Genomic DNA, 12,958 nt, shown 5'->3' on the forward strand with positions numbered 1-12,958 from the left:
TATTATAGTTGTTATATTTACAGGGCTCAAAGGGATTCAGTAGTACAGAGGGTCGGGAAACTGTCCTCTCACTCTGAGACCTCAGTATGAACTGACCACAGAATGATGGAAGTAAAATCCCTTCTCTGTTGGCTAGAAGGGGCTCAGTGAAATGAGTTTCTACACTGCCAACACATTTTCTATTGGACCTGTGACAAAGAAGCTTCTTATAATTTAGTTGAAAATGGCATTAAGCTCCTAGGTTTTACTCAAAACAGGCCTGGTCTCTTTTCTCATGAAAAGAGAAGGCTGAGGGGTGACCTAATAGAGGTCTTTAAAATTAAGAAAGGTTTAGAAACATAGAAACATAGAAGATAGGAGCAGGAGTAGGCCATTCGGCCCTTTGAGCCTGCTCCGCCATTCAACGAGATCATGGCTGATCATCCAAACCCTAGCACCCGGTCCCTACACCGACAGCCATCCCACCCAAGCCCTATCCCCGTAACCCCGTAACCCCACGTATTTAATCCCCCCTAACACTAAGGGCCAATTTTTATCATGGCCAATCAACCTAACCCGCACATCTTTGGACTGTGGGAGGAAACCGGAGCACCCGGAGGAAACCCACGCAAACACGGGGAGAATGTGCAAACTCCACACAGACAGTCACCCGAGGCCAGATTTGAACCCGGGTCCCTGGCGCTGTGAGGCAACAGTGCTAACCACTATGCCACCGTGCCGGGTAGAGTATACACAGAGAGAGTGTTTCCACTCGTGAGGAAGAGCAAAGTTAGAGGACACCAATATAAGATAGTCACCAACAAATTAAATAGGGAATTCAGAAGGGACGTTTTTGCCCAGAGACTGGTGAGAATGTGGAACATTGCTACCACAAGGAGTAGTTGCGGTGAATAGTAGATGCATTTAAGGGGAAGCTAGAAAAGCATATGAGGGAAAAAGGAACTGAGGGTTTTGCTGACAGTCAGCTTAGGAAGGATGGGAGGAGGCTCAAGTGGAGCATAAACGCTGGCATAGATGGGTTGGTCTGAATAAGAACATAAGACATAAGAATTAGGAGCAGGAGTAGGCCATACAGCCCCTCGAGCCTGCTCCGCCATTCAATAAGATCATGCTGATCATCCACCTCAACTCCACTTTCCCGCCCGATCTCCATATCCCTTGATTCCCCTAAAGTCCAAAAATCTATCTATCTCCCATTCTTTTTGATTTTCCCAGCAGTCGCACCTCCAAACCCGTCTCCTCAGGGCTGGTAAAATCCAGCCCTTTGTGTTCTCCTCACAGTTTACTGTCCCACCTAGCTTTGTATCACCAACAAACATGGACACACTACACTTGGTCCCTTCATCTAGGTCATTAATATAGATTGTAAATAGCTGAGGCCCCAGCACTGATCCTTGCACCACCCCACTAGATACAGCTAGTCCACCTGAAAAAGACCCATTTATCCCTACTCTCTGTTTTCTGTCCGTTAACCAATCCTCCATCCATGCTATTATATTACCCCAAACCCATGAGCCCTTATCTTGTGTATTAACCTTTTATGTGGCACCTTATTGAATGCCTTTTGGAATTTCAAATATACTACATCCACTGGTTCCCCTTTATCTACCCTGCTAGTTACATCCTCAAAAAACTCAAATAAATTAAACACGATTTCTCTTTCATAAAACCATGTTGACTCTGCCTAATCATATTATGATTTTCTAAGTGCCCTGTTACCACTTCCTTAACAATGGATTCCAGCATTTTCCTGATGACTGATGTCAGACTAACTAGCCTGTAGTTCTCTGTTTTCTCTCTCCCTCCTTTCTTGAATAGCAGGGTTACATTTGCAACCTTCCAATCTGCTGGGACTGTTTCAGAATCTAGGGAATTTTGGAAGATCACAACCTGTGCATCCACTATCTCTGCAGCCACCGCTTTTAGAACCCTAGGATGTCGGCCATCAGGTCCAGGGAATTTGTTGGCTTTCAGCCCCATTAGTTTCTCAAGTACTTTTTCTCTACTGGTATTAATTACTTTAAGTTCCTCACTTTTATTAGTCCCATGGTTCCCCACTACGCCTGTTTCTGTGTTGTACATTCTATGTAACTCTATGTCAAAGGAGCCGCAAGGTTGACTGGTTTGGGAAATGAAAACATCATCTTAGATTAGTACATTATATCCCAAGGTTGGTGTTAAACTACATTTAGGGGAAAAAATATTACTTTATGTTAAAGTCAAATCATAAAGAACAGTTTTAGAGTTTTACTATGGTTAACATACAGGGAAAATCTGTATCATAAGTGTGGTAATATTGTAAATGCAGTGGTTATGGTACTGGCCCATCAACCCAGAGGTCATGGCCTGAATTTTAATTTGAAGGCAGGAAGGGAGCGGGAGGGGATGGAAAGCAGTTGGGAAACACAGGAAAACAGGGTTCCCGCAAACCCTGACGAATTTAATGGCAGGGCTTGATTAGCATTTAAAATCACTATTTCCTGCCCGCAGCCAGCCAGAGGGAGAGACTGGCTAGCTGTTGGATGGATAGGCTTGTGACACCGGGCCGCAGAGAGGAGGGAGGGGATCGGGGTGGGGGGGGGAAATCGGAGCTGGGAGGGAGGGAATCGGAGGCCGGAGATTGATTGGGGGCCGGAGTGGGGAGGTCGGAAGGTGATCGGGGGCCGGAGCGGGGAGGTCGGCAGGTGATCGGGGGCCGGAGTGGAGAGGTCGGCAGGTGATCGGGGGCCGGAACGGGGAGGTCGGAAGGTGATCGGGGGCCGGAGCGGGGAGGTCGGAAGGTGATCGGGGGCCGGAGCGGGGAGGTCGGAAGGTGATCGGGGGCCGGAGCGGGGAGGTCGGCAGGTGATTGGGGGCCGGAGTGGGGAGGTCGGAAGGTAATCGGGAGCCGGAACGGGGAGGTCGGAAGGTGATCGGGGGCCGGAACGGGGAGGTCGGAAGGTGATCGGGGGCCGGAGCGGGGAGGTCGGAAGGTGATCGGGGGCCGGAGCTGGGAGGTAGGAAGGTGATCGGGGGCCGGAGCGGGGAGGTCGGCAGGTGATCGGGGGCCGGAGGGGGGAGGTCGGAAGGTGATTAGAGGCCGGAGTGGGGCGGTCGGAAGGTGATTAGAGGCCGGAGGGGGGAGGTCGGAAGTGGGTTGGGGGCTGGAGGGGGGAGGTCGGAAGGTGATTAGGGGCTGGAGTGGGGAGGTCGGAAGGTGATTAGGGGCTGGAGGGGGGAGGTCGGAAGGTGATTAGGGGCTGGAGGGGGGAGGTCGGAATGTGATTAGGGGCCGGAGGGGGGAGGTCGGAAGTGGATTGGGGCCTGGAGGGGGGAGGTTGGAAGGTGATTAGGGGCTGGAGAGGGGAGGTCGGAAGTGGATTGGGGGCTGGAGGGGGCAGGTCGGAAGGTGATTAGGGGCCGGAGTGGGGAGGTCGGAAGTGGGTTGGGGGCTGGAGTGGGGAGGTCGGAAGGTGATTAGGGGCCGGAGGGGGGAGGTCGGAAGATGATTAGGGGCCGGAGGGGGGAGGTCGGAAGGTGATTAGGGGCCGGAGTGGGGAGGTCGGAAGGTGATTAGGGGCTGGAGGGGGGAGGTCGGAAGGTGATTAGGGGCCGGAGTGGGGAGGTCGGAAGGTGATTAGGGGCTGGAGGGGGGAGGTCGGAAGATGATTAGGGGCCGGAGGGGGGAGGTTGGAAGATGATTAGGGGCCGGAGTGGGGAGGTCGGAAGTGGATTGGGGGCTGGAGCGGGGAGGTCGGAAGTGGATTGGGGGCTGGAGCGGGGCAGGTCGGAAGATGATTGGGGGCTGGAGCGGGGAGGTCGGAAGGCTAGAGGGTGATTTGGGGCTGGAAGTTGGAAGGCCATGAGGCACGGTACCTCATTATCATATTTAAAATGCCAACCCACTTCCTGGGAGCAGGTTGGTCACCCACCCGCCGCAAACCGGAAGTGGCGGGTTGGGGTTGTGATTCAGAATTTTAGCACATTAACCTCCCACCTGACCCCAATCCAACTGCTTTTTGGAGTTAAAATTTCCCCCCCCCCGCCATTATTTCAAATCCCACCATGACATGCTATGACGTTAACTTCTGGGCGACATTAAGGCGTGGCTGAGAAGTCGTAATTAACATTCGCGCCAGGCAATGACTGTCTGCATCAAGCGGGAGTCTAACCACTGCCCCTTGATATTCAATGGCATTACCATCACCGAATCCCCCACCATCAATATCCTGGGGTTCACCATTGACCAGCTGATGGTAACTATTGCCAGGCTTTGCTCTGGGCACGGGAACCTCACACGACAGAAGCGCACATTGGAGAACGGGGCATGGAGTTAAGCGCCCCCAATTTGCAGCACTGTAGGGAGTGCCGCAAACTAAGTGTGCTGACCCCCATGCCAGATTCTCCAATCTGCAGCTCGGTTGAGTGGGCTTCCATGCTGAAAGCAAAGCCTCACGACATTTACCCTGCGATATTAGTCTTGTTGTTTTATATTTGTATAATGTGTGTAACTACTTATTTAATCTTTTTCAGCCCTGGTGCCGTCTTATCACAACTATCTTCAACTACTTTGTGGTGACTAATTTCTTCTGGATGTTTGTGGAGGGGTGCTATCTCCATACAGCTATAGTGATGACTTACTCCACAGACAAACTGCGCAAATGGATATTCCTGTTCATTGGATGGTGTAAGTCAGGGACTTTTTGTAGGTCTGACTGAGGCAGCAACCATCACAAAGATGCAGTTGACCTAAGTTCTTAAACACATATATAGACAGACACACCTATAATATATTAAAAGTTTCGCAGATGACGTGCACTTTCTGTAATTGTCACACTTGCTTCCTGTCACACTTTTCACATCACACTTCATTGATTGCACCTATTATGTAAGACAGCCTATCCTCCGATCGCCACGGGAGCTCTACTATATACAAAAAAATAGTATCAATTTACAGACAAGATCCATTTTTCGAAACTGCATTCATTCAGTTAAACTCATGGAGGTATTGTTCTTCCACAGGTATCCCCTGTCCCATCATTGTAGCCTGGGCCATAGGCAAGTTATATTATGAAAATGAACAGTAAGTACTACATTAAGAAGTCAAGTGAATTTGTAAGTTTTACATTACTGTTTTTTTCTGAGGTTTTTTAAGGTGAGAAAAGTATAAAGAAAAACCTAATGGGGGAAAAATTCAGTTGGTTGCGCTACCCGTTAACGCCTTAAGAGGGCGCTAAGTGGGGCGCAAACCAACTAGCGCCCGGGCACGGCACTGGCCACGCCTCCCGCGAAATTCAGCGGGAGGTTAGTGGTGGCACTAACTGTTAGCGCTGCGCCGCTTGCGATGATGTCATCGGTGTGCGCAGCGCCCCGCTCATGTCCCGGCCGCGATCTTCGGGAGCGCCCCCTGATTTACCACCGGACGCTGTGTCCGACAGGGTTAGGGTGGCGTACCTGCGGCTGGGGAGGCGCAAATTAAAGGCGAGGTGCGGGGCGGCCATTTTTGTTGTTGGCTGCCTGCCAGCACCTGCCTGCGCTCCCGTCCCTGGCCTCGGGAACCCCCCCCAATGGAGTGCCGGCTGCGCTCCAAGAGCCCGGCACTTCTCTTGGGTGCCGGGCTCTTTTTCCTGCACTCCCGATCCCCGGGGACCCAGCTGGGCCCCAGATCGCGCTGCACAAGGCCCCTCCCCTTTAAGAAGGGGAGGAAGGCCTGCAATACTGGAGCACGTAGCACCACGATATTCACTCGCAGCGCCCCAAGAGGGAGGTGGGGCACCTCCAGTAGCGCCCCGCTTCCCTTTGGGGTGCAACCGACCAATTTCTGACGCAGGGGCGCTAATTTTTCCGGGGCGCTACTTTTAGCGCCCCAGCGAAGTTAGCGCCCCAAACGGGGCTATACTGAATTTCTCCCCCAATATGTCTATCAAACCTCCCTCCTTTCATAGAACGTGTACATTCCAGCATTCCAAGTTCATGTCAGATCATGAAGCAAGAGCTGGATGACTTAAGGAGAGAGATCAAAAGCAGTCAAAGAAATAGGTAGCAGCAGCAATACCAACTTCTATTTATATATGTCCTTTAAAGTAGAAAAAAGAAATGTCCAAAGCTAAAGTGGTTTTTGAAAGAGAACTGCAGTGGAGAGGAACATACTTCAGAAGAGTTTCCAAAAGAGGGCAGGGTGAGGCTGTGGAGGAATTAGAAAATGAGGCTCATGAAGTTGCTTCACTGTGGGGCACACAGAGACTGTGGAACTGGATGAGGACGGGGTGTGGAGTTTGAGGATACAGGCCATAGACTCCCTGACAACAACAACAAAAACTTATATTTATATAACGCCATTAATGTAATCGAGGCGTTGCTTAACCGGGAGCCAATGTAGGTCAGCGAGCACAGGGGTGATGGGTGAACGGGACTTGGTGCGAGTCAGGACACGGACAGCCGAGTTCTGGATCACCTCAAGTTTACGTAGGGTATAATGTGGAAGGCCAACCAGGAGTGCGTTGGAATAGTCAGGTCTAGAGGTAACAAAGGCATGGATGAGGGTTTTTTTAATTCACTTATGCGATCTGGGCGTCACTGGCAAGGCCAGCATTTATTGCCCATCCCTAGTTGCCCTTGAGAAGGTGGTGGTGAGCCGCCACCCTGAACCACTGCAGTCCATGTAGTGAAGGTACTCCCACAGTGCTGTTAGGTAGGGAGTTCCAGGATTTTGACCCAGTGATGATGAAGGATCGGCGATATACTTGTAAGTCAGGATGGTGTGTGACTTGGAGGGGAACTTGGAAGTGGTGGTGTTCCCATGTGCCTGCTGCCCTTGTCCTTCTAGGTGGAAGAGGTCGCGGGTTTGGGAGGTGCTGCCGAAGAAGCCTTGGCGAGTTGCTGCAGAGCATCTTGTAGATGGTACATACTGCAGCCATGGAATGCCGGTGGTGGAGGGAGTGAATGTTTAAGGTGGTGGATGGGGTGACAATCAAGCAGGCTGCTTTGTCCTGGATGGCGTTGAGCTTCTTCAGTGTTGTTGCAGCTGCACTCATCCAGGCAAGTGGAGAGTATCACACTCCTTACTTGTGCCTTGTAGATGGTGGAAAGGCTTTGGGGAGGTGAGACACTCTCCGCAGAATACCTAGCCTCTGACCTGCTCTTGTTGCCACAGTATTTATGTGGCTGGTCCAGTTAAGTTTCTGGTCAATGGTGACCCAAGGATGTTGATGGTGGGGGATTTGGTGATGGTAATGCCGTTGAATGTCAAGGGGAGGTGGTTAGTGTTAGATCCGTGATTCTGAGAGTATGCTGTTTTTCAATAACCACACGGATGCTATAACTTAACAATAACAGGTATTTACTGGAGGAGGGTAGTCTCAAGACTGGGGGTACAGAGGCATGCGCAAGGCTTATATACAGGTGTGGTCACTGCCGGTACTACAGTATACAGGAGCTGTAAAAGTAGTTCTGTCTTAAAGGCACATACACTACAATTCCTCCCCTTTTAGATTAGTAGTACCCCTAATATTCAAATAACAATTAACACTTTAACATGTACATTAAACAACAATTGTCCATTTATAGATTCAGTCTTTGGGGCGGCTTCCTGACCCTTTCGGGATAGCGCCTTTCCTGAGGTTCTTGTTCTTGGTGCAGAGACAATTCTGACCCCGTTTCATCGGGTAGTTCATCGGGTTCCACTGCTACTGGTTCTGAGGTAGATGCTACCGGTATGTCGGGTTCATCCCCAGGTACTCGAGACATGGGGTTGACATGTTCCTGTGACGCTAAGATCTGATTCACGTGGCGTCTCACAATGTTCTCCCCGACATCCACTGTGTACATTAATGGCCCCTGCCTTGTGCATATCGTTCTGGGTTGCCATTTCTCTGTTCGATAGTCACGGGCCAAGACTGGCTGTCCTACATTGAAGCTCCTTGCCGGCTTCTCATTGATGTGCTGGAATTGTTTGTCCTCAACATTTCTTCGCACATTTGGTCTGAGCAAGTCCAGACGAGATCTCAACCTTCGGGTAAAGAACATCATGGCCGGGGTCTGGTTGGTAACTGCATGTGTCGCGTTTCGGTAGGCTAATAAGAAATTGTCCATCTTATGCTGTAGTGGAATTTCATCGTCGCACATGGCCTTTATCGCCTTCTTAAAGGTTTGTACGAACCTCTCAGCCAATCCATTTGTGGCTGGATGATACGGGGCGGATGTGTAATGCCTTACCCCATTCCTTCTCATAAATTTTTGAAACTCTTCGGACACAAACTGTGGTCCATTATCAGAGCAAATCTGCTCTGGCAAACCGTTTCTGGCAAATATGATCCATAGGACTGCAATCATTTTCTCTGTAGTGGTTGAGGACATTTTTATCACCTCAGGCCACTTCGAATGAGCATCCACTGCTATTAAGAACATTGAGTCCATGAATGGACCAGCGAAATCAATATGCACCCGTTGCCATGGAGAGGAGGGCCACTCCCATGGGTGTAGAGGGGCATGTGGTGGTGCATTTTGGACCTTCTGGCATCCTAAGCAGCTCTTAGTTAGGTCTTCGATTTGTTGATCGATTCCCGGCCACCACACATAAGCCCTAGCAAGGCTTTTCATTTTCACTCCCCCCAGCTGACCTTCGTGTAGCTCATTTAGCACTCTCTCCCTTAACTTGGGTGGAATCACCAATCTGGATCCACACATCACTGTCCCCCGGCATACTGACAGCTGTTCTGTTCTGGATGAGAATGCTGGCAACAGTGAGTCGCCATGTGTTGGCCATCCCCTCACCATCAAATCATATACCCAAGACAGCGTCGGATCATTGCGGGTCTCCTTCTCTATATCCGCGTTCGTTACTGGCAATCGTTCAATTATTGACGAATAAAATATCTCGATAGGGTCCACTGCTGGTGCTTCCTCCACAGTAGGCAGTGGCAGGCGCGATAGCCCATCAGCGTTCCCATGCTGTTTCGTGCCTTTATATTCTATTTCATATTGATTCGCCCCTAGAAACAGGGACCATCTTTGTAACCGTTGTGCAGTCATCACTGGAACGCCCTTCTTAGGATTAAAGATGGAGACAAGTGGTTGGTGGTCAGTCAGCAAGGTGAACTTCTGCCCATGCAGATAGTGGTTGCATTTTTTTACTCCCCATACTAGGCTGAGGGCCTCCCTGTCAATCTGGGCGTAGTTGCGCTCGGCTGAGGTTAGTGACCGAAACGCAAAGGCTACTGGCCTCTCCAACCCATCTGGGAATTTGTGCGACAGCACCGCTCCAATACCATAGGGTGATGCATCACATGCCAAATGAATTAGTAGTGCTGGGTTGAAATGGGCCAACACCTCTTTTGATGTGATCAATTCTTTACACTTCTGGAAAGCTCGTCTACGTTCGTCATCCCACTTCCATGGTACCCCTGTTTGCAGTAGGGTGTTCAGTGGGTGTAATACCGTGGACAAATTTGGTACGAACTTGTGGTAGTAGTTTACCAGCCCGAGGAACGACCTCAGTTGTGACACATTTTCCGGTGCTGGAGCCTTGACTACCGCCCTAATCTTTTCAGGGGACTTATGTAACCCCTCTTCATCGATGATGTGGCCACAATACGAGATCTGTTTCTGGAAAAACTCATACTTGTGGCGATTAGCTCATAGCCCATACTGCTTTAATCTGGTGAGCACCTTCTCCAAGTTGGCGAGGTGATCACTGTCATTTTCGCCTGTGACCAAGATGTCGTCCAAATAACACTGGGTCCCTGGAATCCCTTGCATGACTTAATCCATTGCCCTTTGCCAGATAGCCAGAGCCGAGGCTACCCCGAACATCAGCCGATTGTATTGATAAAGACCTTTATGAGTGTTAATCGTAAGGTATTGTTTTGAAGCTTCTTTTACCTCCATTTGCAAGTACGCCTGGTCTAGGTCAACTTTTGTGAAGCGTTTACCACCAGATAGCGAGGCGAAAATATCCTCAATTCGTGGAAGCGGATATTGTACCGTGTGAAGGACTGGGTTCACTGTCACCTTAAAATCCCCACAGATGCGGACCTTCTTTGGTTCCCCAGGCGTATTACTCAATGACCTCTTCATTACAGGAACGATGGGTGTAGCCCACTCGCTCCAGTCCACTTTGGACAGTACTCCTGAACGTTCCAACCCTTCCAGCTCTGCGTCGACAGCTGGTCTGATCGCATAAGGCACTGGTCTGGCCTTAAGAAACTTTGGGCTTGCATTTTCCTCTATTTTAATCATTGCTGTTATGCCTTTTAGTGTTCCTAGTCCCTCCTGGAACACTTCTTTTGCATCAGTTAGCATTTTTGACAGTCGTCCAGGTGAGATGTCGTCGTCCTTTTTGGCCTCAACCTTCAGTGCCTGTATGGAATGCCAATCTAATTGTATCTTCCGGATCCATTCACGCCCTAGCAGTGGTGGTCCTCCATCTGGCAATACATATATATCCATTTTAGGTATTTCCTGGCCTTTATATATCACTTTCACCCTTATTTTTCCTTTGGGGTAGACTTTTTGCCCCGTATACGTCTTCAAGACAATCTCTGTAGCTTTCAAGGGTATATGTGAAAATAGCCGCTTGTAGTCCCTTTGGTTTATGACTGTTAGGGCTGATCCTGTGTCCAATTCCATTTTCACTTGGACTCCGTCTATCTTGAGTGTAACCCAGATAGTCTGGTGATCCTCCATTTTGGTTACCTTATGTAGTTTCAGACAACCCAACTCCTTGCTTCCGGAGTCTGTGTCACTTTTCTGTTCGTCTGAACCACTGTCCATCACCTGGTGTACCTTTTTGTACTTCTCCTGTGGAGATTTCTTACTGTTGGTTTTCTTCCCAGACCTGCAGACTCTTGCTATGTGTCCTGCTTTTCTACACCGTCTGCACACTTGGTCCTTGAACCAACAATCCTTCTGGCCATGTGTTGTTCTGCCGCAGCGATAGCACTTCCCTGTTCCATAGGACATTTCATTGGTGCCATATTCTTGCAGTCTCCGTTGTATTTAAACTAGTATGGCAGGGGGCTAGAAACCTATGTAGTGAAATAGAGGAAAGTGAAAGGCAGACAGAAATAAATGGTAAAAGGGTGAGGAACAAAAAACAAAGGGCCAAACTAATTCATAAAAAATGTGAGCATAAAAAAAGCCTGAGGGTTTTATACCTTAATGCGAGAAGCATCAGGAACAAGGTAGATGAATTAGCTGTGGAAATAGAGGTTAATAATTATGATCTAATTGGGATTACGGAAACATGGTTGCAGGGTGAGCAGGGCTGGGAGCTTAACATACAGGGGTATTCAGTATTTAGGAAGGATCGACAAAAAAGAAAGGGAGGAGGGGTAGCATTGCTAGTAAAAGAGGGGATAAATGCAATTGAAAGGAAGGATATTAACTCAGTTAATACAGAATCTATATGGGTGGAGCTAAGAAATAGCGAGGGGCGAAAAACATTAATAGGAGTGGTATATAGGCCTCCAAATAGTAAAATAGAGGTTAGGGAGGGCATCACGAGGGAAATTAGAGAAGCGTGCAATAAGAGCACAGCTGTCATCATAGGTGACTTTAACTTACATATAGATTGGACTAGCCTAATCAGTAAAAATAATGAGGAGGAGGAATTCCTTGAGTGTTTAAGGGATGGTTATCTGGATCAATATGTCGAGGAACCAACTCGGGAACAGGCTATATTGGACTGGGTACTGTGCAATGAGAAGGGACTAATCAGTAATCTTGTTGTACGGGGACCCTTGGGTCAGAGCGATCATAACATGATCGATTTCTCACTCGAAATGGAGAGCGAAGAAATTGACTCAGAGACTAAGGTCCTGAATTTAAACAAGGGGAATTATGATGCCATGAGACGGGAACTGAGTAGGTCTGATTGGACAACGTTCCTGAGAGGACTGGAGGTAGATAAACAATGGCAAACATTTAAAGATAGAATGACAAAATTGCAAAAATTGTTTATACCAATCTGGCATAAAAGGAAATCTAAAAAGGTGACTCAACCGTGGATAACAGGGGAAATTAGAGACAGCATAAAATCCAAAGATAGGGCGTATAAAATAGCCAAAAAAAGCGCCAGAGCGGAAGATTGGGAACAGTTTAAGATAGAGCAAAGGAGGGCAAAGGGCATGATCAAGAGGGGCAAAATAGCTTACGAAAACAAGCTGGCGGAAAATATAAAAACTAACTCCAAAAGCTTTTATAAATATATCAAAAGGAAAAGACTGGTGAAAACCAAAGTTGGTCCATTGCAGTCAGATACGGGGGAATATATAATGGGAAATAAGGAAATGGCAGATCAACTAAATGCATACTTTGGGTCAGTCTTTACGAAGGAAGACACAAAAAACCTCCCTGGGATATCGGGAAAAATAGGGACATTGGCAAAGGAGGAACTGACGCAAATCAATATCTCTAAGGATATGGTGTTAAGGAAGCTAAAGGGATTGAAGGTGGACAAATCCCCAGGGCCTGATAACATGCATCCTAGGGTACTGAAGGAGGTGGCCCTAGAGATAGCGGATGCACTAAGGATGATTTTTCAGAATTCATTAGACTCGGGAACAGTGCCGATGGATTGGAGGGTAGCTAACGTTACCCCACTATTCAAAAAGGGGGGTAGGGAAAAAGCAGGTAATTACAGACCTGTAAGCCTTACATCAGTTGTGGGCAAAATGCTGGAGTCCATCATTAAGGATGAAATAGCGGAGCACTTAGCAAATGGGGACAGGATAGGACAGAGTCAACATGGATTTACAAAGGGTAAATCGTGCTTGACTAATCTATTGGAATTTTTTGAGGGAGTAACTGGTAGAATAGATGGGGGAGAGCCAGTAGATGTGGTGTACCTGGACTTCCAAAAGGCCTTCGATAAGGTCCCACATAAAAGATTAGCATGGAAAATTGAGGCTCATGGGATAAAGGGGAAAGTTTTGGCGTGGATAGGGAACTGGCTGTCAGATAGAAAACAGAGAGTTGGAAT

At 48.5% G+C, this 12,958-nt stretch overlaps 1 protein-coding gene across 1 annotated transcript in view; it reads left to right on the forward strand.

Annotated features, from left to right (window-relative positions):
• Positions 1-12,958, forward strand: part of LOC147114657 (corticotropin-releasing hormone receptor 2) — a 392,400-nt gene that overhangs the window by 294,675 nt on the left and 84,767 nt on the right. The window contains exons 6-7 of the mRNA XM_085992504.1: positions 4,513-4,666; positions 5,002-5,062. Of these exons, the coding sequence (XP_085848630.1) occupies positions 4,513-4,666; positions 5,002-5,062 (215 nt within the window). The remainder of the gene's footprint in view (positions 1-4,512; positions 4,667-5,001; positions 5,063-12,958) is intronic.

The sequence above is a fragment of the Somniosus microcephalus genome, chromosome 7 (genome assembly GCF_052327205.1).
Source record: "Somniosus microcephalus isolate GS21.2 chromosome 7, FLI_Smic_1.0, whole genome shotgun sequence".
In the NCBI taxonomy this organism is placed as follows: domain Eukaryota; kingdom Metazoa; phylum Chordata; class Chondrichthyes; order Squaliformes; family Somniosidae; genus Somniosus; species Somniosus microcephalus.